At 68.1% G+C, this 23,436-nt stretch overlaps 3 protein-coding genes across 4 annotated transcripts; 1 reads left to right on the top strand and 2 right to left on the bottom strand.

Annotated features, from left to right (window-relative positions):
- The first annotated feature begins 1,335 nt into the window (after positions 1-1,335).
- On the top strand, positions 1,336-13,257 carry CLCN2 (chloride voltage-gated channel 2). 2 transcript variants are annotated; one of them, XM_068692968.1, is made up of 24 exons: positions 1,430-1,495; positions 5,426-5,582; positions 5,937-6,068; positions 6,190-6,318; positions 6,448-6,581; positions 6,664-6,741; positions 6,819-6,897; positions 7,523-7,648; positions 7,726-7,810; positions 7,914-8,015; positions 8,122-8,206; positions 8,289-8,444; positions 8,811-8,880; positions 8,984-9,094; positions 9,287-9,500; positions 9,619-9,752; positions 9,841-9,998; positions 10,083-10,188; positions 10,261-10,334; positions 11,783-11,833; positions 12,183-12,221; positions 12,348-12,452; positions 12,542-12,628; positions 12,709-13,257. In XM_068692968.1, exons 1-24 carry the CDS (start codon positions 1,445-1,447, stop codon positions 12,898-12,900), a joined length of 2,655 nt encoding a protein of 884 aa, XP_068549069.1. In that variant the 5' UTR covers positions 1,430-1,444; the 3' UTR covers positions 12,901-13,257. The 2 variants fall into 2 exon arrangements, with proteins under 2 accessions (XP_068549068.1, XP_068549069.1); XM_068692967.1 differs by lacking the exon at positions 11,783-11,833 and having other exon boundaries at positions 1,336-1,495.
- On the bottom strand, positions 13,218-16,402 carry LOC137861489 (heat shock protein beta-7-like). Its single transcript, XM_068692973.1, has 3 exons — positions 16,187-16,402; positions 15,513-15,664; positions 13,218-13,533 (listed from the first exon to the last, which is right to left on the bottom strand). Exons 1-3 carry the CDS (start codon positions 16,398-16,400, stop codon positions 13,321-13,323), a joined length of 579 nt encoding a protein of 192 aa, XP_068549074.1. The 5' UTR covers positions 16,401-16,402; the 3' UTR covers positions 13,218-13,320.
- A 167-nt stretch (positions 16,403-16,569) lies between these two features.
- On the bottom strand, positions 16,570-22,255 carry FAM131A (family with sequence similarity 131 member A). Its single transcript, XM_068692971.1, is given in 7 exon segments — positions 16,570-18,650; positions 18,891-19,019; positions 19,209-19,391; positions 19,493-19,586; positions 20,391-20,521; positions 21,874-21,917; positions 21,919-22,255. Coding segments are annotated over 7 exon segments (1,086 nt in total). The 5' UTR covers positions 21,975-22,255; the 3' UTR covers positions 16,570-18,201.
- Positions 22,256-23,436: the final 1,181 nt, after the last annotated feature.

Consider the following 23,436-nt stretch of genomic DNA (forward strand, 5'->3'; position numbering starts at 1 on the left):
GTGTCCTACAGTCCCAGGCCATGGGCTTGTTGGGTTTGGGGGCACATGTGCCATCTGTTTGGGGACGTGGGGCTTTGGGGACGGAGCACGGGGTGATATCAGCACAGCACTGCCAGGGTGGGCAGTGGGGACTGCACAGGGGTGACACTGGGCTGGACTGGGATGTGGGTAGGGCAGTGGGAGGGTGTCACCGGGGTATACGGGGCTGGCACGTGCTGAGCTGGGTGTCCCAGGCCCCGTGCCCTGGCCAGCAGGGTGGCAGCACCCATGGTGACCTTGTGGCACAGCGGTGGCACGCTGGTGGCAGCAGGCAGAGCGTGAGGCCTGGCACGGGGCTCCCCTCCGGATGCGCGTCCCGGTTGCTGCGGGGCAGTGCCAGGAGCTGACGAGCCAGGAGGGGACTCCGTGCGCGGGGCAGCAATGAGCAGAGCGTCCATTCCATCCCCTCCCTGCCACAAAGTGCCCGGCAATGACCCCTTCCAGCCCAGCAAAGCCCAGTGCCCGCCCCGGCCATCGTCACCCAGCGCTCAGGGTGCCAGCCTTAGAGCAGAAGGGGGCAGCCGGGCAGTGAGGACCAGCCCGTTACTGGTCCCACAGCTCCGTCCCTGCCGAGCGTGCCATGCGGTGCCACGGGGACCAGGGAGAGCTCGGCCCTGCCAACTATCCTGGCCGCCCCTGAGCCCGTTGTGGCGGGGGGACGGAGGTGTTGGTGGCCCCGGAGGGACAGCAGCCGGCGTGCCATGCCCGAGCGCATCGCCCGAGGAGCGCCGGTGCCCAGCTGTGCCCGCGCAGCTCTCCGGAGAGGGCTGAGCTGCTGCTGCCCAGCGGGTCTGGCAGCGAAGAGAGGAGTCCAGGATCCCCTCCCCGGGCTGGCATCGCCGGGGCGCTGAGCGGTGCCGCGGTAAGGATGTGCTCCCTGCACCCTTGGGTGCCTCCGAGGGCTCCCCGAGGTGTCTCCAACGCGCGGGCATCCCTGGTCCCCCTGCTTCATCCCTGGCGATGCCAAGGCACGGGGGCTCTCTGCTCCCCAACCCCGACCCCCCATGGGGCTGGGGGCTGCACCCCAGCTCTGTGCCCCCAGCGCTGCCCCCTCTGCTCCCACCCCTCAGCAGGGTTGGGGAGAGCACTGCCAGCCCCCTGCGTCTCCCCGTGCCCACGGACAGCAGCGCTCGGCCCTCAGCGGGGGTCACCAGTGTCACCCCAACCCGGGGGGCTCCGAGTGCCCCCCGGCTGCCCCCGCGCAGGGCAGAGCCCCCCAGCCCCTTGCGCACTCCCCGTTCCCCGGTGCCGGTGCCGGGTGCCGGCGGCGGAGGCGGAGCGCGGCCGGGAACCTCCCCCGGGCAGTGCCCCGGGGCCCGCCCCGCACGGCCCGGGAGGAGCCGCTGCTGCCGCGGGCACCGGCACCGGCACCGGCACGGCCAGGAGCAGCGGCAGCACCGGCACCATGGCCACCGAGAGCGCGGAGCAGCGGGCGCTGCAGTACGAGCAGACCCTGGTGAGCGCAGCCCGCACCGGGCACCGGGCGCACCGCGGGGGGCACCGGGCACGGCGGGGGCACCGGGGGCAGCAGCACGGCTCGGGGAGGGGGTGGTGGGGTTGAGGGGGGTGTCCCCACCCCCAGGGAGCTGTGCTCGGGGTGGCAGGGCCAGTATCACCTGTGCTTTCCCCCACATGCGTTTTGCTACGCCCTCTCCCCACCCCGGAGTGTTTGGGACCACCTGTGGCTGGGCAGGGCGCTAGGGCGGGGGGGGATGCTTGGTGCCGCCCTACAGCCTCCTGGTGCTCAGGGAGCCCATTGGAGACCCCAGCCCCGCGGCAGGACCCTTGGGCACACCTCCACCATCACCCCCCTCCCCAGCAAGCCCTCATAGTTCAGGGGGGTGACGCCCACCCCCAGGGCCCCTCCGGGGGCGCCTCCCCTCCAGCCGGCACCCTTTACCCCCCCCTAGTGCTCCACCCGGCCCCAGCCCTCTGCCCCACAGATAGCGTATCTCCCCCGCCTGCAACCTTAGCCCCGTGTTTACGACTCCGTCCCCTCCGCAGCCTCCCCGCTAACCCCCCCGGTGCCCAGCTGCCCCGTGGTGGGCTCCCTCCCCGCCGTGCCGCAGCCCCCTGCGCTGCCCGCAGCCCTCTGACATCCCGGCCAAAGGTGGCTTCTCCCTGGCCCCTGCTTGGGCCAGCGCCCGGGGCGGCTCAGCAAACGGGTACTTTGCCCTGGCAAAGGCCTGCAGGCAGGCAGGGCAGGGGAGGCGGGCAGGGAAGGGGCTGAGCTGCCGCCGGGCACCCGTGCCCACAGCTCTGGGGGTTTGCAGGGAGCCTGAGCTGGCTGCACGCAGCAGGGCTGGTGTGTGGTGTCGTGCTCCTGCTGCGCCGGGCACGCGTCGTCCTCCCAGGCACCTTTATCCAGGGTCCCCGTGGTCCCCACCCCATTCCCTGTGGGGTCTGGCTGCGTGGCATCCCCCTGATCCATGCTCTGGCTCTGCTCCATCCAACAGGATCCATGGGGCTGCCCCTTTCTGCCCCCCAGCACCATATTGACCCCCCCGGTGCCGTGTCCGCAGCCGGCACCGCGGTGCCAAGGAGCCCGTGGGCAGCGCAGGAGGGGAGAGGCACGCTGGCACGCGGCTGGCACCAGGGCAGCCTCACATGGTGCCGGCAGACTTTGCCCTGCTCTCCTCAAGGCGGGGAGGCACCCACGCCCTGGGCACCCCGGGGTGCCCATCCCCACGGCCTCGGGGCTGCGGAGAGGCTCCCGAAGCCGCCCGCGGCTCGCCCACGCGGGCGAGGCTGGGGACGGGCGCCTGTCCCGTGGCCTCGTGCCTGGCTTTTGGAAGCCACCCCCGTGCCAGGCAGGAGGGCGGGTGCCCAGCCCTCCCCTAGCGCCTCCGGCTCCTGCCAGCACCTGCCGAGAGGCTCGGGCTCTGTCCGGAGCCTGCCAGCCCCGGGGACAGCCCCGCTGCCTGCCCTGTGCCCCCACGTTGTGCCCGCCCTGGGGACCCCGCGGTGTGTGGGACGTGCAGGGTGGGTGCCTGTAGGAATGCCCCCGGCAGTGGTAGGGGTGCCCAGGGTCCGTGCCAGCCCCCGTGCCCCCCGCATGCCAGGCAAGCAGAGGGCCTCTGGGGGGGAGGATTAAGCTCGACAAACTGCCCTTGTTCGCTGCGGAGCCGCTCAGGGCGATTAGAGCCCAGCTCAGACAGGCAGCGTGACACGGATCCCCCCCCAGCCTCTCTCTGTCCCCCTGGCTGCCACCCCGGGGCACCCCGCTCCCCCTTTAAATGCCCCCACCCCTTCCAGGGGGCTCAGTGCCCCGGCTGCCATGGGACGGGGTGGCACGGGGACACTGCAGAGCCTCTGCCAGCACCCGCCCTGTGCGCCGCATCGCCTGGGCGCAGCGGGCACCGCGGGCTGGCACGGCCAGAGGGGCTCGGCACGGCTCGTGCCTGCAGTGGGGGGAGCCCGGTCCCAAAATACCGGCCTCGGCCTGCGCCTGTGTCCCCGTGTGCCCCCCACCAGGCCCCCCCCGTGCCCGCTCCCTGCCCGCCCGGCACTGTGATTGTTCAGCTGCTTCGCGGCGGAGGCCGGAGTCCCGGGGCTGTTTGTGTTTCAAAAGGCCTTTGTGGAAAAATAACCCGAGCGGGAGGAGGAGGAGGAGGAGGAGGAAGGCAGAACCCACCGCCAGCTCTCGCCAGCAGCCAGGGCTGCCCGGCCCTGCCACGGGGCACCCCAGGGGACCCCAGGCTGTGCCCGTGGGGCTGCGGCACGGGGTGGCACAGCCCCTTGGCTCCCATCGCCCCGTTACAAGCGGGGCTGGCTGCAGATGGGGGTCAAAGGGGAGCAACCCCCCTCCCAGCCAGGCTAGACCCCTCGCAGCTATAGGGGCACCCTGCCAGGGACCCCAATAACCAGTGGGCAGCGTGCCAGCCTCCAGCACCGGGCGTGGAGCCGGTCTGGGGGTGCCCCAGTCCCAGCTTGGGGGGGCGGCGAGGCCAGGGGGAGGCGGGCGCTTGGCAGGCCGACAGCGCTCCTCGGGAGTGGGGCCGTTTGTTCTTCCAGAGGAAACAAGCCTGGCCCGAAGGGAGCCTTTGAACGCCGGGCCCCGTGCGGGGCTGGGGTCCTCTTCTGGCAGGCGATGCTGAATCCGGCCCCGAGGAGGCCGAGCTGGCGTCTCCGCCGCCTCCACCCCCGGCACATTCCCCTAGGGCCAAGGACCCGCCGAGCCCCGTGCGGAGCAGGAGTTCAGGGCACGATCCGTGCCAGGAGGGTTAGCGATGGACACGTGTCCCCTCCCTTTCTCCCCCCTCAGCGCTGAGCTCAGCCCGGGTATCAGACAGCAGAGAATCCACCCGGCGCCGCTCTGGCTGCTTTCTGCTCCATGCCAGAGGGACCTGGGCAGGAGGCAGGGCGGGGAGCGATGCCCCACGAGGAGCGCACCCCCACGCTGTCCCCACAGGAGCTGCCACGTGCCCTGGGGCGCACGAGCGGGGTCGGGCATCGCCGGTGGCAGCCGGGGCCGTGCTGCCCACGTGCCGAGCGCGGTGCCCACCCGTGCCGGGGCCCCTCCGCCGGGCACGGTGCCGGGCTGGGGGCTGCGGGGCGGCCACGTGCGGCACGGCGGGTGGGCTCGCCATCGGCATGGGGCTCACGTCGCCCCGACGTGGGAGCCTGGCAGGGGCCCCCGCGGCCCTGAAGCCTCCCTTTGTGCCGGGCCGAGCTCTGGCGCTTGGCATTCAGGTCGTGCCGGGGGGGAGCGAGGCGGAAACCAAGCAACCGAGCCCTTGGCAGTGCCCGCTCACGCGGGACGAGTGCCCCCAGCTCGGCGGGGAGGACGGGCACAAAGAGCTCCCGGCTGGCACGGGGGGCGCTGCCCGGGGCCAGGCCACGTGCCACGTGCCACCCGAGGAGGAGGGGGTGTCCCCCATGTGGGCACGGTGCCCCTGTTTGCCCCGCACCCCCTTGCTCCCAAATTTCCTCCTTGCCCGTGGCCGGTGCTGGGGCTGCGCCCTGCCCCACGCTGCCCTCCTGTTTGGGGGCCCCAAACATGTTTCTAATGGTGCCAAGGGGAGGTGCGAGCACAACCCCAATATCAGCCTTCAGAGAATCGCCCAGGCAGCCTGGCCGTGCTGCTGGCACCGGGGGCTCTTCTCCACCCACCACCCGCCCATCCCAGTGTCCAGGGCACCTGGGCAGGGCCGGGGACTGGTACCGGCGGGGCCGGGTACCCGCGCTCAGCACGTGGGCGAAACAATCGCGATCGATCCCTGCGTGCCGTGACCCACCCAGCCCCTTCCGTGCCTTCCCCCCCCAAAAGAAAAACCACATTTTCCACCCCTTTCCCCATGGGGTACCACGGTGCTCGCTGCTCCCCTGCCTCAGTTCCCCCACCCGGCCACCCTCCCCAAAACTTGTCCCCTCTCCTTCCCCCCAGATGTACGGGCGCTACACGCAGGACCTGGGCACCTTCGCCAAGGACGAGGCAGCCCGGCTGCGGCTGCAGCAGGAGCAGGGGGACGACGGCACCCCGCAGGCACGCCGCCCCTCCGAGCTGCTGGAGTACAGCCAGAGCCGCTGCGCCCCCCGCTGCGGTGAGGGGGGCACGGGGAAGGCGGGGGGGGGGACACACGGTGACCGTGCGGCTTCACGCGGCTCTGGGCACCGCGGGTAGGGTTTCTCCTGCTGTCATGGGACACTGGCGCCGAGGACAATGCCACCTGCCCGCCGGGCAGCGGGGACACAATGGCCCAAAATAGCAGGGATGGGGGGGCCCCGCCGCTCCTCCTGGGGCCGTGCCAAGGGGGCAGCGCTTGTGCGAGCGGCGCGGGGCCAAGCTGTGTCCCTGCACGCGCGGTGCCCTTGGGGCTGGAGCGCGTGGCAGTGCTCTCCCCCCCTGTGTGCCCATCCCCGGGGTGCCCGGCCCTGAGCCTGCCCTGTGCCCGCAGGCTGCGCCGTGCGGTGCCAGCGGTTCTTCCTCGCCAGGGTGGGCGAGGACTGGGTCTTCCTCATCCTCCTGGGGCTGGTCATGGCGCTGGTGAGCTGGGCCATGGACTTCGCCATCGCCACCTGCCTCCAAGGTGAGTGGGCACCGGCGGGTGGTGGGCTCCCCAAGGGGGGGAATTCCGTGGGGTGGCCGTGCCGTGGGGCTGTGCCACGTCCCCTGCCACCCGCGACCCGTCTCGCCTGCTGCGCCCGTAGCCCAGAAGTGGATGTACGGGGGCCTGGACACCAACGTGCTGCTGCAGTACCTGGCCTGGGTCACCTACCCCACCGTGCTCATCACCTTCTCGGCTGGCTTCACCCAGATCCTCGCCCCCCAGGCTGTGGGTAAGGTGCCGGGGTCTCCCCTCCTGTGTTGCGAGCAACCTGCGTGTCCTGGGCTATAGGGTTGGGGGTCCTGAGGGTCTTCCAAGCCCTCCCCAGGGCTGTGGGTCAGGGCTGTCCCCATGGCACCAGGCTCGGGGATCCCTGAGATGAAGACCATCCTGCGGGGGGTCGTGCTGAAGGAGTACCTCACCCTCAAGACCTTCGTGGCCAAGGTGATCGGGCTGACGTGCGCCCTGGGCAGCGGCATGCCCCTGGGCAAGGAGGTGAGGGCACTGCCCGGGGTCAGGGCAGGTGGCGGGCAGGGTGGGGGCACCAAACTGATCCCCCCTTGTTGTGTCCCCACAGGGCCCCTTCGTCCACATCGCCAGCATGTGCGCAGCCCTGCTCAGCCGCTTCCTCTCCTTCTTTGGGGGCATCTACGAGGTGAGTGGGCAGACGGGCAGGGGCTGGGGGGAGGCGAGAGGGGGGGCAGCACCCCCTGACCCGATTCCCACCCGCAGAACGAGGCGAGGAACACCGAAATGCTGGCGGCCGCCTGCGCCGTCGGTGTGGGCTGCTGCTTCGCCGCCCCCATCGGAGGTAGGGTCCCCCCCACCCGCACATCCCACCCGTGCTCCCAGGTCCTCGCGGAGAGGCCAGCAGGACCCTGCCCCGAGCGCCCCTCGCTGCCAGGGGGGGGACAGGGACCTGCCCCTCAGGGCCAGCTGGCATGGGAGAGGCAGTGCCGCTAGACGGGGTGCCCGCGGGGCGGAGGAGGAAGGGAGGAGCGGGCGCCGTGCTCCCGGAGGTGTAACGTCTCGTCTCGTCCTCTCCCCCGCCGCGCTGCGCTCCAGGGAGCTCCCCGCTCCGGCCCCGCTGAGCCCTGCCCGTAGGTTGGTGCCGTGTCTAACTCTTGCCTTGCCCCGTGCGTGCTGAGCCGCCCCGTCCATCCACCTGTCTGTCCGTCCGTCTGCGTGTGCCCCCAGCCCCAGAGCCGGCTGCCACCCATCCCCTCCCCGTGCCTGCTCACGTCCCCGCACTGCCCTCTTGCTCGCACCCCGGTGCGGCCAGCCGGGGACCGGCCGTGCGCTTTGCCGAGGAAGCCCGTGACCCGCAGCGTGGCCGTGGGGCTCGGGGAGGGATGCGGGAAGCATGCCAGGAGCCTGGGCTCTGCCTGGCTTTCGCCTCCCTCCCCTCTCGTCCTTCCCCCCCTCCCCGGTGCCAGGCGTCCTGTTCAGCATCGAGGTCACCTCCACCTTCTTCGCCGTCCGCAACTACTGGCGCGGGTTCTTCGCTGCCACCTTCAGCGCCTTCATCTTCCGCGTGCTGGCTGTCTGGATCAAGGACGAAGGTACCTCCTGCGGGGTGGGAGGCTGGGGGGCACTGGGGTCCCCCACCCGGCCCCGCTGACCCCCGCCGTGCCCCCAGAGACCATCACAGCGCTCTTCAAAACCCGATTCCGCCTCGACTTCCCCTTCGACCTGCAGGAGCTGCCCGCCTTCGCCGTCATCGGGTGAGTGTGGCCACCCCATCCCACGTTCCTGTCCCCACGTGCCTGTCCCCATGTCCCCGGGGTGGCAGCGGGATGTGGGTGCTCACCCCCGGCTCACCCCCAGGATTGCCAGCGGCTTCGGGGGCGCGCTCTTCGTCTACCTCAACCGCAAGATCGTGCAGTTCATGCGCCGCCAGAAGACCATCAACCGCTTCCTGATGAAGAAGTAGGTGTCTCCTTGTCCCCCACCACCAGTTCGGAGTGACCGTCCCCTCCGGGGTGGCAGGGCTGGGGCTGCACCGGTGTCACCCCCTCCTGTGCCACCCCGCCAGGCGCCTGCTGTTCCCCGCGCTGGTGACACTGCTCATCTCCACGCTGACCTTCCCGCCCGGCTTCGGACAGTTCATGGCCGGACAGGTAGCCACAACGGGGCTGGGGGCAAACTGCTGGCCCTGTGGGCCACCAGCAGCACCCCCGGCTCACCCCTGCACCTCCCCAGCTCACCCAGAAGGACACGCTGGTGACGCTGTTCGACAACCAGACGTGGTCCAAGCGGGAGCCCAGCGATGAGTTCGAGTACATCGGCATCCTGGAGGCCTGGCGCAATCCCCGCTCCAACGTCTTCGTCACCCTCGTCGTCTTCATCCTCATGAAGGTGGGTGCGTCCTGCCCCGGCTGGCCCCGGCCGGCCCCCGGCTGCCACCAGCAGGCACTGGTGGGGGTGGTGGTGGTGCAGGAGGTGACTCCTGGATGCCACCGAGGAGGTGCTGGATGCTTGCCACCGAGGTGCTACCAGGAGGCACGGGGTGGCCACCAAGGTGGTGGCGTGGTGCCACCAACGTGCTGCCAAAGAGATCTTGGCCAAGAGCCACCGAGGTGCCCCCGGGGAGGTGCTGGCGGGGTGCCCCTGGGAGGAGGTGGCTGCCCCACAGCATGGGGCCGTGCCCGCATCCTGCTCCATGGCTGGAGGAGAGCCAGGCCGTGGGGGGGTCACTGACGTGTGCCCGTGTCCCCTGCACAGTTCTGGATGTCAGCCCTGGCCACCACCATCCCAGTGCCCTGCGGAGCCTTCATGCCCGTCTTCGTCATCGGTGAGAGCCCTGGGGCCCCCTCCATGGGTGTCCCACAGCACATTTGGGGGCAGGAGAGGGGTCAGGTCCCCACGGCCCCCTCCAGCCCCTTTTTGTTGGGCAGGGGCAGCTTTCGGGCGGCTGGTGGGGGAGAGCATGGCAGCCTGGTTCCCTGATGGCATCCACACCGACAGCAACACCTACCGCATCGTGCCGGGGGGCTACGCCGTGGTGGGTAAGCACCGCGCTGGGGACGCATCGTGCCACTGCTCGGGGGTGCTCTAAGGGAGCTGCTGGGGTTCAGGGTGAGCCCTGCCAGCGGGGATGTCCCAAGGGTGTCCCAGGGGTGCGGGACACGGCCCCGCGGGCAGGCAGGCGGGCACCTGACGGCTGCCCCTGTGTCTCCCGGGGACGCGCGCGGGCGCAGGGGCGGCCGCGCTGTCGGGCGCCGTCACCCACACGGTGTCCACGGCCGTCATCGTCTTCGAGCTGACGGGACAGATCTCGCACATCCTCCCCGTCATGATCGCCGTCATCCTGGCCAACGCCGTGGCCCAGAGCCTCCAGCCCTCGCTCTACGACAGCATCATCCGCATCAAGAAGCTGCCCTACCTCCCCGAGCTGGGCTGGGGGCACCACGAGTGAGTGCCACCCCGCCGTGTCCCCATGTCCCCAGCCAGCCCTGCCACGGGGCAGGGGAAGGAAGGCAGTGGCACGATGTGGCCGTCACGCTGAGGCCACCGTGCCTGCCCCGGGCAGGAAATACAACGTGCGGGTGGAGGACATCATGGTGCGGGACATCCCCTACGTCTCCCTCAACTGCAAGTACCGGGACCTGCAGCAGGTCCTGCACAGCACCAAGATGAAGAGCCTGGCGCTGGTGGATTCGGCTGGTGAGTGGTGGGCAGGGGCAGCTCCGGCACGTCCCCAGGGTCCCCACGGTGCCGTCCCCTTCACCATTTGTCCCCTCTCTGCCGGCAGAGTCCATGATCCTGCTGGGCTCCATCGAGCGGGAGCAGGTGGGGGCCCTGCTGAGCCAGCAGCTCCATCCCCAGCGCCGGCTCCAGGCCCTGCGGCAGAGGGCACGGGCAAGCTTTGAGGATGGGCGCCGGCTCTCCGAAGCCAGCGTCTGCTTCCAGGTGAGGGGGCTGCGGGGGAGGCCACCCTGGGGTGCCCCCACCAGGGTGCCCGCGTCCCCTGACCCCGTCCCTTCCTTCTTGCAGATCAACACTGAAGCCTCGTCCTTCGCCCCCACGCGCAGTGGCTCCCGCAAGCCCCTGAAACCAGCGCTGAAGCGGGTGCCCAGTGCCCCCACCAACAGCCCCCCGGGTGAGTCCGTGCCCTGCGCCCACCACAGGACCCCCCCCATGTCCCCGTGCTGACCCCTCTGCCCGCCTGCAGCCGGCACTGCCGACACCTCCGGCATCGCCCTCAAGAGCCTCTTCTGTGCCAACACCGCTGCGGAGCCTGCTGAGGTGAGCGCTTGTTCCTGCCCGTCCCATCCCTCTCCGTCCCCAGTTGACCTTTCCCATCCCATTCTTTCTCAATCCTACTTGAACCTTCCCACCCTGCCTATCCCTGCCTGTTCCTGCCCATCCCATCCCATCCATCCCATCCCATCCCATCCATCCCAACACATCTATCCCATCCCATCCCATCCCATCTCATCCTACCCAACCTAACCTATTCCATCACAACCCAACCCATCCATCTCAACCCAACCTATCCCAACCCAACCCAACCTAACCTATCCTATCCCATCCCAACCCAACCTATCCAACCCAACCCATCCATCTCAACCCAACCTAACCTAACCTATTCCATCACAACCCAACCCATCCATCTCAACCCAAACTATCCAACCCAACCCAACCCATCCCTCTCAACCCAGCCTAACCTGTCCCATCCCAATCCAACTCATCCATCTCAACCCAATCTAACATATCCCATCCCAACCCAACCCAACCCAACCCATCCATCCAAACCCAACCCATCCATCTCAACCCAACCTACCCAACCCAACCCAACCCAACCATCTCAACCCAAACTAACCTATCCTTTCCCATCCCAACCCAACCCATCCATCTCAACCCAACCTATCCCATCCCAACCCAACCCAACCATCTCAACCCAAACTAACCTATCCTTTCCCATCCCAACCCAACCTAACTTATCCCAACCCAACCCAACCCATCCATCTCAACCCAACCTATCCCATCCCAACCCAACCCATCCATCTCAACCCAACCTAACCTATCCTATCCCATCCAAACCCAACCCATCCATCTCAACCCAACCCAACCTATCCCATCCCATCCAAACCCAACCCATCCATCCCAACCCAACCCATCCATCTCAATCCAACCTAACCTATCCTATCCCATCCAAACCCAACCCATCCATCTCAACCCAACCCAACCTATCCCATCCCATCCAAACCCAACCCATCCATCCCAACCCAACCCATCCATCTCAATCCAACCTAACCTATCCCATCCCAACCCAACCCATCCTAACCTATCCAACCCAACCCATCCTAACCTATCCCACCCAACCTAACCTATCCCATCCATCTCAACCCAACCTAACCTATCCCATCCCATCCCATCCAAACCCAACCCATCCATCTCAACCCAACCTAACCTATCCCATCCCAACCCATCTATCACAACCCAACCTAACCTATCCTATCCCATCCCAACCCATCCATCTCAACCCAACCTAACTTATTCCATCACAACCCAACCTATCCAACCCAACCTAACCTATCCTATCCCATCCCAACCCAACCTATCCAACCCAACCTATCCCATCCATCCCAACCCAACCCAACCCAACCCAACCCATCCATCCCCTCCCTTCCCGACCGGCCCCTCCCTGTGGTGCCCCCCCTAACGCCGCCGTCTCTCCCGCGTGGTGCCAGGCGCAGGGCACGGCCCCTCGCAAGGCCAAGCACGTCCGCATTTCCATCACGGTAAGCTTCAGGCAGGGCGTGGCTCCTCTCAGCCAATCAGGGGCCAGCCTGGATCTTCTCAACCAATCAGGAGCCCGGCACGATTCTGCTTGGCCAATCCCATTTGGCCCACATCTGTGCAGCCAATCTCAGCCTGCCCTGATTTCCGCTCGGCCAATCAGGGCGTGATCACTCTTGATCCCAAATCCGCTTGGCGAATCGTAGCGTGATGGGGATCCCCCCGGCCAATCCCAGCCGCTTTCCTCAGCCAATCATGGCCCAGCCCGCCTTCTCTCCACCAATCACAAGCCGGGCTTGGTCGATCCCAATACCCTTGGCAAAACCCCACTCACCCCCACCTATCCCACAGGAGGACATGGACGCAGGGGACCGGATGACGCCAGCAGAGGTGAGACCCCCGGTGCCCCAAATGGGGAGGGTGGGGTGGGCGCCCCTACAGCCCCACGGCCCCGTGATGGGGAGGGGCGGAGGTTTTGGGGCTGCTGTGCCCCACGGCGTGGTCCCCCCACCCCAGATCCTGGCGTGGGAGGAGCGGCAGCTGGACCAGCCCGTGGATTTCGGCAGCGCCCAGATCGACCCCGCGCCCTTCCAGCTGGTGGAGCGCACCTCGCTGCACAAGGTGTGCCTGCATCCCCCCCCCCCGGTGTGCGCCCGTCGCCCCCCCGGTGCCCTCCCCAAACTCTGACCCCCCCCCCCGTCTCCCCGCAGACCCACACCATCTTCTCGCTGCTGGGCCTCAACCACGCGTACGTCACCAGCATCGGGCGCCTGGTGGGCATGGTGTCCCTCAAGGAGGTGAGGAGCCACAGGGGGGCTGCAGCAGTGGGGTTGGGGGGCTCTCTACTCACCCACTGATGGAATCGGGGTGCCCGCAGCTCCGCAAGGCCATCGAGGGCTCGCTGACAGCCAAGGGGGTGAAGGTGGTGCCGCCGCTTGCCAGCTTCCGCCGCAGCAGCACCAGCGCGCCCGAGCCCGACACCGCCGACCTGTGCCAGCTCTGGGACCGCCACCAGCACCACCCCATGCCCCGCGAGGCTGGGCCCGATGACGGCGACACCGACAAGTGACAGCGACGCCGGATACCCCACCACCACCGCCGCCACCCCCCGCGTCCCCCACTCATGCGCCGGGGGTGGGCGCTGCAGGGTCCCCCTCGTCCCCCGCAGGTGCCGGGGGATGCCCACACCGGGTCCCGGCGTAGGGTGGGTGCCCTCGACCCAGCACCAGGGGTGGCCAGGTGCCCCCCCGGCCTGCCCACACCTCCCCCCGCCTTCCCAACCAGCTCCTGGGGCTCCCCACATCGCTACCTCCACCCCCCCCAGCCCCGGTGCCCCCCTGGGCACAGCCACAGCCTCGCCGCATCACCCCCCCATGTAAATACAGAGATTTTTATATTAATTTAATAAAAGGACTTTATAAACAGAGCAACCACACCACAGCACATTGGCACTGGCCAAGCCTCCCCCCGGCATGGCCCAGGGTTGCCATCACTGTCCTCTCACTGGCCCTGCTCCCAGCGTGGCCTCGCTGCGGTACAGCGGCTGCGGGGGCTCACCGGGGCGGGTGCCAGCGCGGCGCCGGGCAGTGATGAGCAGTGTGCCGGCCTCGGTGAGGGCACAGCTCACCGACAGCGGGTCCGTGTCCTCAGGCAGCCGACACTGGTGGGTGAAAGTGTCACACACGGTGCCGTCCTCAGCCACCTGCAGGGAAGTGGTGCCAGCATGGTACGGCACAGCGCGGCACAGCGCGGCACAGCGCGGCACGCTATGGCACAGTGCGGCACAGTGCGGCACATTATGGCAAAGTACGGCATGGTACGGCACAGTGCGGCACAGCGCGGCACAGTGCGGCACAGCGCGGCATGGTGCGGCACAGTTTGGCATGGTGTGGCACAGTATGGCAAAGTATGGCATAGTGCGGCACAGTTTGGCACATTACGGCACAGTGCGGCATGGCGTGGCACGGTGCGGCACAGTATGGCAAAGTACGGCATGGTGCGGCACAGTGCAGCAGAGTTTGGCATGGTGTGGCACAGTATGGCATGGCATGGCACAGTGTGGCACAGTATGGCAAAGTATGACATAGTGCAACACAGTTTGGTACAGTGCGGCACAGTACGGCAAAGTGCGGCACAGTACGGCATGGCATGGCACAGTGCGGCACAGTTTGGCAAAGTATGGCACAATATGGCATGGTGTGGCACATTACGGCACAGTGCGGCATGGCGTGGCACAGTATGGCACGGTGCAGCACATTATGGCAAAGTACGGCATGGTACGGCACAGCGCGGCACAGCGCGGCACAGCGCGGCATGGTGCGGCACAGTTTGGCATGGTGTGGCACAGTATGGCAAAGTATGGCACAGTATGGTATGGCGTGGCACAGTATGGCAAAGTATGGCATAGTGCGGCACAGTTTGGCACATTACGGCACAGTGCGGCATGGCGTGGCACAGTGCGGCACAGTTTGGCAAAGTATGGCACAATATGGCATGGTGTGGCACATTACGGCACAGTGCGGCATGGCGTGGCACAGTATGGCACGGTGCGGCACAGTATGGCAAAGTACGGCATGGTGCGGCACAATATGGCATGGTGTGGCACAGTATGGCACGGTGCGGCACAGTATGGCAAAGTACGGCATGGTGCGGCACAATATGGCATGGTGTGGCACAGTATGGCACGGTGCGGCACAGTATGGCAAAGTACGGCATGGTGCGGCACAATATGGCATGGTGTGGCACAGTATGGCATGGCGTGGCACAGTGTGGCACAGTATGGCAAAGTATGGCATAGTGTGACACAGTTTGGCACAGTACGGCATGGTATGGCACAGTGCGGCACAGTATGGCAAAGTGCGGCACAGTACGGCATGGCGTGGCACAGTATGGCACAGTTTGGCACAGTGCGGCAAAGTATGGCACTGTGTGGCACATTACGGCACAGTGTGGCATGGCGTGGCACAGTACGGCACAGCGCGGCACAGTACGGCACAGTGCGGCACAGTTTGGCACAGTGCGGCAGTTTGGCACAGTATGGCAAGGTGCAGCACTGTATGGCATGGTGTGGCACAGTTTTGTATGGTGCAGCACAGTATGGCTAAGTACAGCACAGTACAGCATGGTATGGCACGGTGCGGTACAGTATGGCACAGTATGGCAAAGTACGGCATGGTGCGGCACAATATGGCAAGGTGCGACACAGTATGGCATGGTGTGGCACAGTGCGGCATAGTACGGCATAGTGTGGCACAGTATGGCAAGGTGCGGCACAGTACGGCACAGTTTGGCATGGTGCGGCACAGTGCGGCAAAGTACAGCACGGTGTGGCACAGTATGGCATGGTATGGCACAGTACGGCACGGCACACACCATGGCCATCCATTGTGGTCACTTCCAGTTACCCCAGTGCAAGTGTGGGTGATTCCCAGCCACCCCACCAGGGAGCAGCTCCCAGTCGCCCCAGTCTTACAACAGTGTTGTTTCCAGTTCCCCCATTACCCCAGTGGCCACTCCCAGTTTCCCCACTCTCAGCGAGGCCAGTTCCCAGTTCCCCCAGTGGCTTGCTCCCAATTCCCCCCATGGGAGATGGGCACCACGGGGCAGAGCTGGGGCTTGTCCCCCACCCCAGGCAGTGGGAGACCATGTTTGGGGTACGGGGGCTGCCCCCCAGCTCCTCACCTTCTCGGCCCGGATGGCGATGTGGCCGTTGGAGGTGGTCACCACGATGTCGGGGGGCTCAAACTGGCTGACGTCGGCCACCACCTGGTAGGTGTCCCCCTGGGCCCGCACCCAGGGGCCCAGGCTGCAGGGGTACATGGCCCCCGGGGACCCTGCGGGGACCGGTCGTGGGGGTCGGCCAGGTGGGGGGGGGGGGCACAGCATTCAGGGGTATCAAGGGCACGGGGGGTGCAGGAGAGGCTGGGGACACTTTGGGGGAGCTGGGGGTGGCGGGTGGCACCGGGGGTTGGGGACATTGGGAGGGCTGCACGGGGAGCTGGGCACCCCAGGTGTATGGGGCGGGGGGGTGTGGGGTGGCCTGGGGGCACCCAAAGGGTGTGGGAGGGTCTGGGGGGGCATGGGTGGCATGGGTGGCCTGGGGACAGGTGGGGACATGGGGGACGGACAGGAAAATTTGGGGGGAGAAGGCTGGGGGGGGTGCTGGGTTTTCTGGGACATTGCAGGAACGGAAGAATTGGGCCTGGGGACCTTGGGGAGCACTGGGGGGGGGGGGGCGTGAAGGGACTTGGGGGGTGTGCAGGACGCTCCAGAGAACCTTGGGGTGCTCAGGGGGCAGGGCCAGGGCTCAGGACAGGCGGGTACAGCTCGGGGTCCCCCCCCCCCACACCCCATACCTGGGTACCCGAAGGCGTCGTAGCGGTACCGCTCCCCCTCGAAGCGGGGCTCTGGGTGCCCCTGGCTGTAGGTGCTGATGCGCTCGGCGCGGTACGTGGCGGCCGAGCTGAGCGAGGCCATGTCACCGTGACAGTGCCACCAAGCCCCTGTCCCCAGCGCCCAGGTCCCCCCCAGGGGAGGGGGCCGGCCGTGCGCCCGCCGCCGCATGCCCATAATTAGCCCGGTGAGGCACGGCCACCCCGGCCAGGAATGCGAGATAACGGCCGGGGCCTCTCGGGGGGACACGCAGGGGACGTGCCGTTGTCACCGCCACCCCGCCACCCCCAGCGGGGCCCCCCCCTGGGGAACCAGGTGCCCCCCACCCGCAAGGAGAGGCAGCCGGTGCAGCGCTCACACCACTGACTTTATTGGAGGCCTGGCGGGACGGAGGCGGGGGTGCTGGGGGGCAGGCACCCGTGGGAACCATGGCACGGGGCTGGGGCAGCTCCCACGGCCCCTGGCACCCCGTGGGTACGTTCCGGTGTGCACACACGTGTGACACACGTGCAGGCACACACGTGTTCATGCACGCACACCCATGTGCTCGTGCACACGTGTACCCGAGCACTGCTCCGCACACCTCTGCGGAGCGACGCGCGCACCGAGCAAAGCCCCCACACCCCTCTTCCCCCATCCCAAGGTGGGTTTGGGGCCACGACTCCTGGATGGGCCTGCTGGGTGGCTGCTGTCCCCAAACAGCATGGGGACACGGTGCCATCGCTGGCCCGATGGCAGGGAGCCCCTCGGCGTGGCAGCCAGCCCCTGCGCCCCCCGGCAGGTTGGCCGTGCAGGGGTGGGGACCCCACGGTGGGGAGGGGGTGGCATGGGGCAGCAGTGGGGGGGTTGGTGGTGCGGGAGTGAGGGCACGCGGAGGGAGAGGGGCTGGGGGTGCAGGGGGGGGGACACCGTGGCCGGGCAAGGGGTGGCATGCAGCGGGCGAGCGGCCCCACGAGAACATGTGCCATGCAGGAAGGCGGGGGGGCAAGCGTTGGCAAAAACTGGCATTCCTTCCCCAAACGGTGCGCCCAGACACCTGGGGGGGGCCCCGTGCCAGAGGGGGGGCCGGTTGCCCTTCATGTAGGCACTTGGTTCCCTGCTAGGGGCGAGTGACCTGGGGATGGGGACGTTGGTCCCGGGACCTGCTGCTCACCCCCCCCATGCACCCCAGGTTGGCCCACGGCAGACCTGGGGGGCCCTGGACACTGAGCCCCTCGCTGTGTGCCCGCTTTGGGGCTGGCTGTGGGGTGCTGTCGCTGGTGGCCACCCAGCACCCAGCCTGGGGGAGCCGTGCCCACCCGGCCCCCACCCACAACCTCCCCGTGCCGGCCCCACACGCGTACAAAAGTCGAGAGAGCCCCAGCACTGCGGCGCATCCACGGCCCCCCCGGCCCCACAGCAGCCCCCCGCCCCAAGGCAGCAGTTCACAGTATAAAACTCAGTCCAATAAAAGCCAGTGGGGGGCGAGGACAAAATCCCCTTGCTCCCCCAAATCCCCCTACGCAGTCCCACTGCTGCCAGCCCAGGGTGCGGGCGCAGGGCAGGGGCACAGGGGGCTGCCCAGAGAGGTTCGGCTGTGACAACTGGGGGGGCTCTGTGCCCAAAAAGGGGAGCCTGGAGCGGTGAAGGGGGGAGCATGCGAACAGCCAGCCCCCACAAATTCAGGTCCCGTCAGTCTTGGGGGGGCACGGAGGGGGCACGCCGGGGCGTTGGGTGGGGGGCTGACCCCCGAGCCCTTGCGCACGCAGTCCCTCCCTGGTTCTCATGCAAAAAACAAACAGATGAGGGCAAAGAGAGGTGGACGAGTGCGGCCGGGGGGGGCACACTGAAGGGGGGGCACCCCTCTGTCCCCCCCAGCACCCTGCTAGCGCAAGGAGCCGCAGCAGGACCCGTCCCTCGCCCAGCACGGGGCTGGGCCGGGGCGCGGTGGCAGGGGGGCCGGTGCCCCGGCGGGAGAGGCAGGGTCCCCGGGGGGGGCTCACGGCTCCTCGGCCTCCTCCTCCTCCTCCTCCAGCGACACCACCCCGGAGGAGGCGACGTCGGAGACTTTCCGGCAGAGCGGGAAGTCCTTGCTCAGCACCACCTCGTCCTCGGCGGGCGAGAGGCAAGCCTCGGCGTAGGACACGGGGTACAGGGAGTCCTGGCACCGGAGCCGTGCCAGGCCCCGCAAGGCACTTTGGCTGGCCGGGGGGGGCAGCTTGGGCAGCAGCAGGTCCTCGCCCCCCAGGGAGCCCAGCAGTTTGGCAGTGAGTTCGGAGGGCGACACCATCTCCAGGCTGCAGAGGCTGGAGCAGAGGGTCTCGGGGGACAGGGTGTGCGAGGAGTCGCTCTCGGGCTCGCAGGAGCCGTGCCGCACGCCCAGCTGGCACAGGTGGCCCTGCAGGAGGTCTCGCAGCAGCGCGCTGGCGGGCACCGAGCCGGACAGCTCTGCGGGGAGCAGGGGTCAGCCCCGATGCCATCCCAAAATGAGTCACCCCCCCACACGGTGACACCACGGGGACGGTGCCCCCTTTGCCCGCAGAGAGCTCGGTGCATGGCACGGGGACGTGCCGGCACAGGGCACGGTGCCCTAAGGGGGTCACCAGGATGGGAAGCGCACCCAGGCACCCCGCTCCCTCCCACCACACGGCGCAGGTCACTGTCCCCACGGGTCCCCAAGGCACTCACCGGTCGGCTGGGAGCTCTCCGTGGAGGGCATGAAGTCCTCGTCGTAGGACTCGTCGTTGGAGTCGTCCCCGTCCACCGAGGACCAGGCGCGCAGCTTGGCCTCGGCGATGGCAAACTGCTCCGCCACGCCTGGCAGGGACAGCGCGGTCACCCCGGGGGTGTCACCAACCCCCCCGTGGGCTCAGCAGGGACACAAATCAGCACAGCAGGGATGGGGAACAGTGGGGATGGCCCATGGGGACAGGGCACAGCTCCCCATGGGATGGATGGACGGACAAAGGGAGGGGTGGGGATGGGGGGACCCCGCACGGTGCCCACCTGCGGCGAAGCGCGCCTCCTGCTCGCCCTCGCTCAGGTGGCAGTAGGAGCTGAAGGCGCTCTCCAGGGCGGCGGGCGGCTCCACGGGCTTGCACCAGCCCTTCCACTCGATGAGGTGGGCGACGCGGCCCTGCGCCATGGCCGTCGGCTTCGTCACGTGCTCCTTCACCACCTGCGAGATGCCTGGGGCGCCGCCGCGTCAGCACCACGGGGACCCCGCTACCCTCCCTCCCCGGTCTTCCCCCCCCATCCCCATACAACACCCGGCCCCCCCCAGCAGTTACCGTGCAGCGAGGAGCGGGCCAGGGCGGCGATCTCCTGGATGGTCAGCGCGCGCCGCGACTTGGGCAGCATCTCGACAGTGTCTTCAACATTGACCTGCGGGGACAGGCAGGGTGTCACGGCACACATGGGGCCAAGTGCCATCAGCCCAGGGGGGGCAGAGCACCCTCACCACGGGTACATCCCACCACCGGCTGCGTGTGCGTGTGTGTGAGCTGTGTTAGTGCGCACACGTGCTGTGCACACTCACATCCTTACACACACACAGCACAAAGGCTTTCAGTGCACAAATTTTCAGTGCAGGAGTGCCCGCTCACATCGCCACGTATGTGCACAAACACACCCCGTGCACCCCTGTGCCTGCACACACCCCCCGGCACTCGCTGCAGACAGGTCCACCCTGCACTCACCGCACCCACGTGTGCTCTCCGTGCACACTCCTCGTGCACAGGCACTGCACACACACATTGTGCACACACAAGCGTGCGCTCACCGTGCACGCATGCAGCTACACACGTGTGCATGCCAAATGGTGCAGCCGATGGTGCCCCCCAGCTCACACACACACTTGTGCAAGGCCGCCTGTGCCAGGCTCCCCGGTGCCCGCCGTGCCGGGGCGCCCCGCTGCGGGTCCCCGCTTCCCATCAGCGAGCCCACGGCCGTGGGGAAGCGATGCGGGATTTGGAGGCGCGCAACAAATTGAATTGCCATGGCAACGCGGCGCCGTGGACTGATTTCTCCCAGGATACAGCCCGGCTCGGGGCTGACGTCAGAGCAGCCCCGGCGCCGGCTGCGCGCTGGCAGGGCCAGGCAGGGCAGGCAGGCAGCGGGGCCCCCTGCACTCGGTGGGGCCGTGCGCCCCGGCATGGCTCGGCATGGCTCGGCACGGCTCGGTGGTACCTCGAGGAAGTCCTGGCTGTCGAAGGAGGCCTGGCGCAGCAGGCGGGGCAGCGGGGCCGGCCGGGCAGCACGCAGCGGTGACAGCGCTTTCACCTCCTTCCACTCCACGCACAGGGTGGTGTCCACGGCCACTGCGGGGAGAAGCGGGGCGGCCTCAGCGCCTCCATCCCTGGCAGGATGGAGGCTCCGGGCGGGCTCCCTGGGGCAGGCATCCCTCGCCCCACATGAGACCGGACACAACTCGTGGCAGGGATCCTTCCTTCCCCCCACGGCGCTGCGGTGCGGGTGACTCACGCCCGGGCAGCTGGAGCGCCTGTGTCAGCGGTAACGCGCGGCACCCGCCTGGCACCGGCACCGGGCGCACGTCCCGGCTTGGCGGAGGTGTTGGGAGCAAACCCCAGCGGCGGGCACAGCTCGGGCTGTGCGCACCCGATGGGGGTGGGATGGGGATGGGGATGGGGTGGGGATGGGATGGGGAGCAAGCGGTGGCACCCAGTGCCAACAGGGGGACATGGCAGGGTGCCCCAGGATAGGGCCAAAGTAGGCAAGGGGGGTTTTGGGAAGGGTTTAGGGTCTGGGCCAAGCACTGGGTATGGGGAGGGGGTTGGTGCTCCTGCACCGCCTCCAATTCCACATCCCAGCACAGGAGGGGAGCAGATAAGAGCACGGACACCTGTGCTCCATCCCAACAGCCCAAAAACACCTGAGAGGGGTGCCCTCCCCTTCCTACATTGGGTCCCCCACTGCTGGGGCCGGGGAGGGTCCCCATGTCCCTGCAGCCCCCTGGGGGTGGTGCAGGACAGCCCCATGGACCCTCATCCCCCCACACCGAGGTGGGCCCAGCCGATGTAAACTGGCCATGGGGTGGGATATTGGGGGATCACGTCCCCCCCCCGATCCCCATCAGGGGGCAGCCCCTGGCTCCTGGGGAAGCTGCAACAGCATCACCATGGCACCAGTGTGGGCAGGGGCACCCCTGGGACACCCCGGCATCGCCCCCCCCAGCACCAACACAGCCCCCACAGGCACCAGCCCCCAGTACAGGCTGGGATCACTGCACGGCCCCGCGGCCACCCACCGCCCCCCACCCCCCCCAGCAGCACCCCCACAGCACCAGCAGGGCACCCCGCATCCCCCGGAGACACCCCCAAACCCCCCCATCCCTCACAGCCCCCCACACCCCAACAGGCCCCTAAACACCCCCCCAGCCCCTTCCCACCCCCCCACTCCCCATAAGCAGCACCCCAAGGCCCCAACCCCCCCAGACCTCCACAGCCCCCACCCCCTCCATCCACCCACCCCCCCCAGCACGCTCAAACTCCCCCCATCCCCCCCCATATCCCCAAGCACCCCAACCCTCTGCGCCCCCAAAACCCCACAATAACCCCCCCGCACCACCCCATCACCCCCTGGATCTCCCCAAAACCACCCTCCCCGTAACCCCCTCTCCCCCCCACGCCCCCCCCCGGCCCCGCTCACCCACCGATGGTGGTTTTGGAGCCGATGCAGCCCATGCTCCCGGGGGGGCCCCGGTGCGGGCGCTACCGCCGGCTCCTCGCCGCCCGCATCGCCCCCCGGCCGCATGGGCGGCCCCCGGGCGGGGTCCGCGCCCCCCAGACGGTGCTGCCGGTGCGGGACCCCCCCCCTCCAGGGAGGTGCTGGACTGAGGGACCCCCCCCCGGAGGTGCGGGAGCCCCGAGCGGTGCCTGCGCCGGGCCGGGGAACGGGCACGTCCAGAGACGTCACTGCTGGGGGAGGAAGAGGAGGAGGAGGAGGAGGAGGGAGGGAGGTGGGGAGGAAGAGGAGGAGGATGGGGAGAGAGGGAGGGAGGGGAGAGGAAGGCCGGGGAATGGATGGGGAGGGGTGGGGGAGGAGGAGGAGAGGGGAGGAAGGCTGGGAGGAAGAGGAGAGAGAGAGAGAGGGGAGCGGGGGGCTGAAGGCAGGAGGGGAGGATGGAGGAAGAGGGGGGCTGGAGGAAGAGGAAGAGGGGGAGGAAGGAAGGGGGGGACGGGCGGAGGAAGAGGAGGGGGCTGAGGAGGAGGAGGAGGAGGAGGGGAGGAAGGCCGGGCACCGCGGAGAGCGCCGTGCCAGCACCGCGGACAGCGCCCGGCCGGCCTCGGGCTGGGGCTGGGGACCCCCCAGGGACACCGGGACCCCCCCCCAGGACCCCTGGACCCCTCCCAAAAAAGGGACACCCGGACCCCCAGCACCTCCCCCTGCATGGGGCCAGAGCGCTCTGAGCCCCCCAGGGCAGCAGGAGGGACCCTCCAGCAACACCCCCCTAAAAAATATCCAGGCTGGGGGCAGCGCAGCCCCCCCAGAGCGAGAAGCAGCTCCTGCTGTAGGGCACGGGGGGGGGGATTTTGGTGGCAGCACCCTAAGGAGAAGGGGCACCCGCAGCAGAGGAGCTGGGTGCTTTGGGGCAGGCTGGTGCTGGCCCCAGGGCTGTTCACTCTGGAACCTACCGATGGCACCTTCACCCTGGCACGGGCACCGCGGCACCCCGGCGAGCAGGGAACGGGAGCAGATCGGGGAGTACCCCACTTTCAAGGGGAGCTGGGGGGTAGGGACCCCCCCAGGGGATCTCTTGGCCTCTCCCTGCCAAATATTTCCCAGCACAATCACTGCCAGGGCTGCGGCTCAGGCTGCGATGTGGGGAGCAGGCGCTGGTGAATGCTCCGGGCACGCTGGGCTAGGGCCAGGGTGACTCAGCACGGGCAGCCCAACGCCAGGACGGGCAGCCCCAAGCCCCAGGACACCCCTACAAGCACCCACAAAAGGGATCGGGCCCCAAAAACCCTGTCCCAAATTCCATCACAGCACCAAGACAACCAGCACAGTGCCAAAACCAAATCCCCCAAGGGCTTTATCCCCCCACCATCCATCCCTCCATCCCTCTCCATCTCGTGCCCAAACGCTGGCACAACCCCACCACTACCCAGAACCCAAGAAAAGGGACAAGAAAAGGGACAAGGGACAAGAAAAGGGACAAGAAAAGGGACATTTGGGGACAATTCCCCCATTCCCAACACCACAGAGGTGGCAA

The sequence above is a fragment of the Anas acuta genome, chromosome 9, assembly GCF_963932015.1.
Source record: "Anas acuta chromosome 9, bAnaAcu1.1, whole genome shotgun sequence".
Lineage (NCBI taxonomy): Eukaryota > Metazoa > Chordata > Aves > Anseriformes > Anatidae > Anas > Anas acuta.

What these genes read in the sequence shown, in the direction of transcription:
- CLCN2 (XM_068692968.1), top strand. Translation starts at nt 1,445, where the DNA reads ATGGCCACCGAGAGCGCGGAGCAGCGGGCGCTGCAGTACGAGCAGACC. An exon ending in AACCGCTTCCTGATGAAGAA is followed by an intron (nt 8,016 to 8,121) that starts GTAGGTGTCTCC and finishes CCACCCCGCCAG; the next exon opens with GCGCCTGCTGTTCCCCGCGC. An exon ending in CATGCCCGTCTTCGTCATCG is followed by an intron (nt 8,881 to 8,983) that starts GTGAGAGCCCTG and finishes TTTGTTGGGCAG; the next exon opens with GGGCAGCTTTCGGGCGGCTG.
- LOC137861489 (XM_068692973.1), bottom strand. Translation starts at nt 16,400, where the DNA reads ATGGGCATGCGGCGGCGGGCGCACGGCCGGCCCCCTCCCCTGGGGGGG. An exon ending in CGACGCCTTCGGGTACCCAG is followed by an intron (nt 15,665 to 16,186) that starts GTATGGGGTGTG and finishes CGGTCCCCGCAG; the next exon opens with GGTCCCCGGGGGCCATGTAC. An exon ending in TCGCCATCCGGGCCGAGAAG is followed by an intron (nt 13,534 to 15,512) that starts GTGAGGAGCTGG and finishes ACTTCCCTGCAG; the next exon opens with GTGGCTGAGGACGGCACCGT.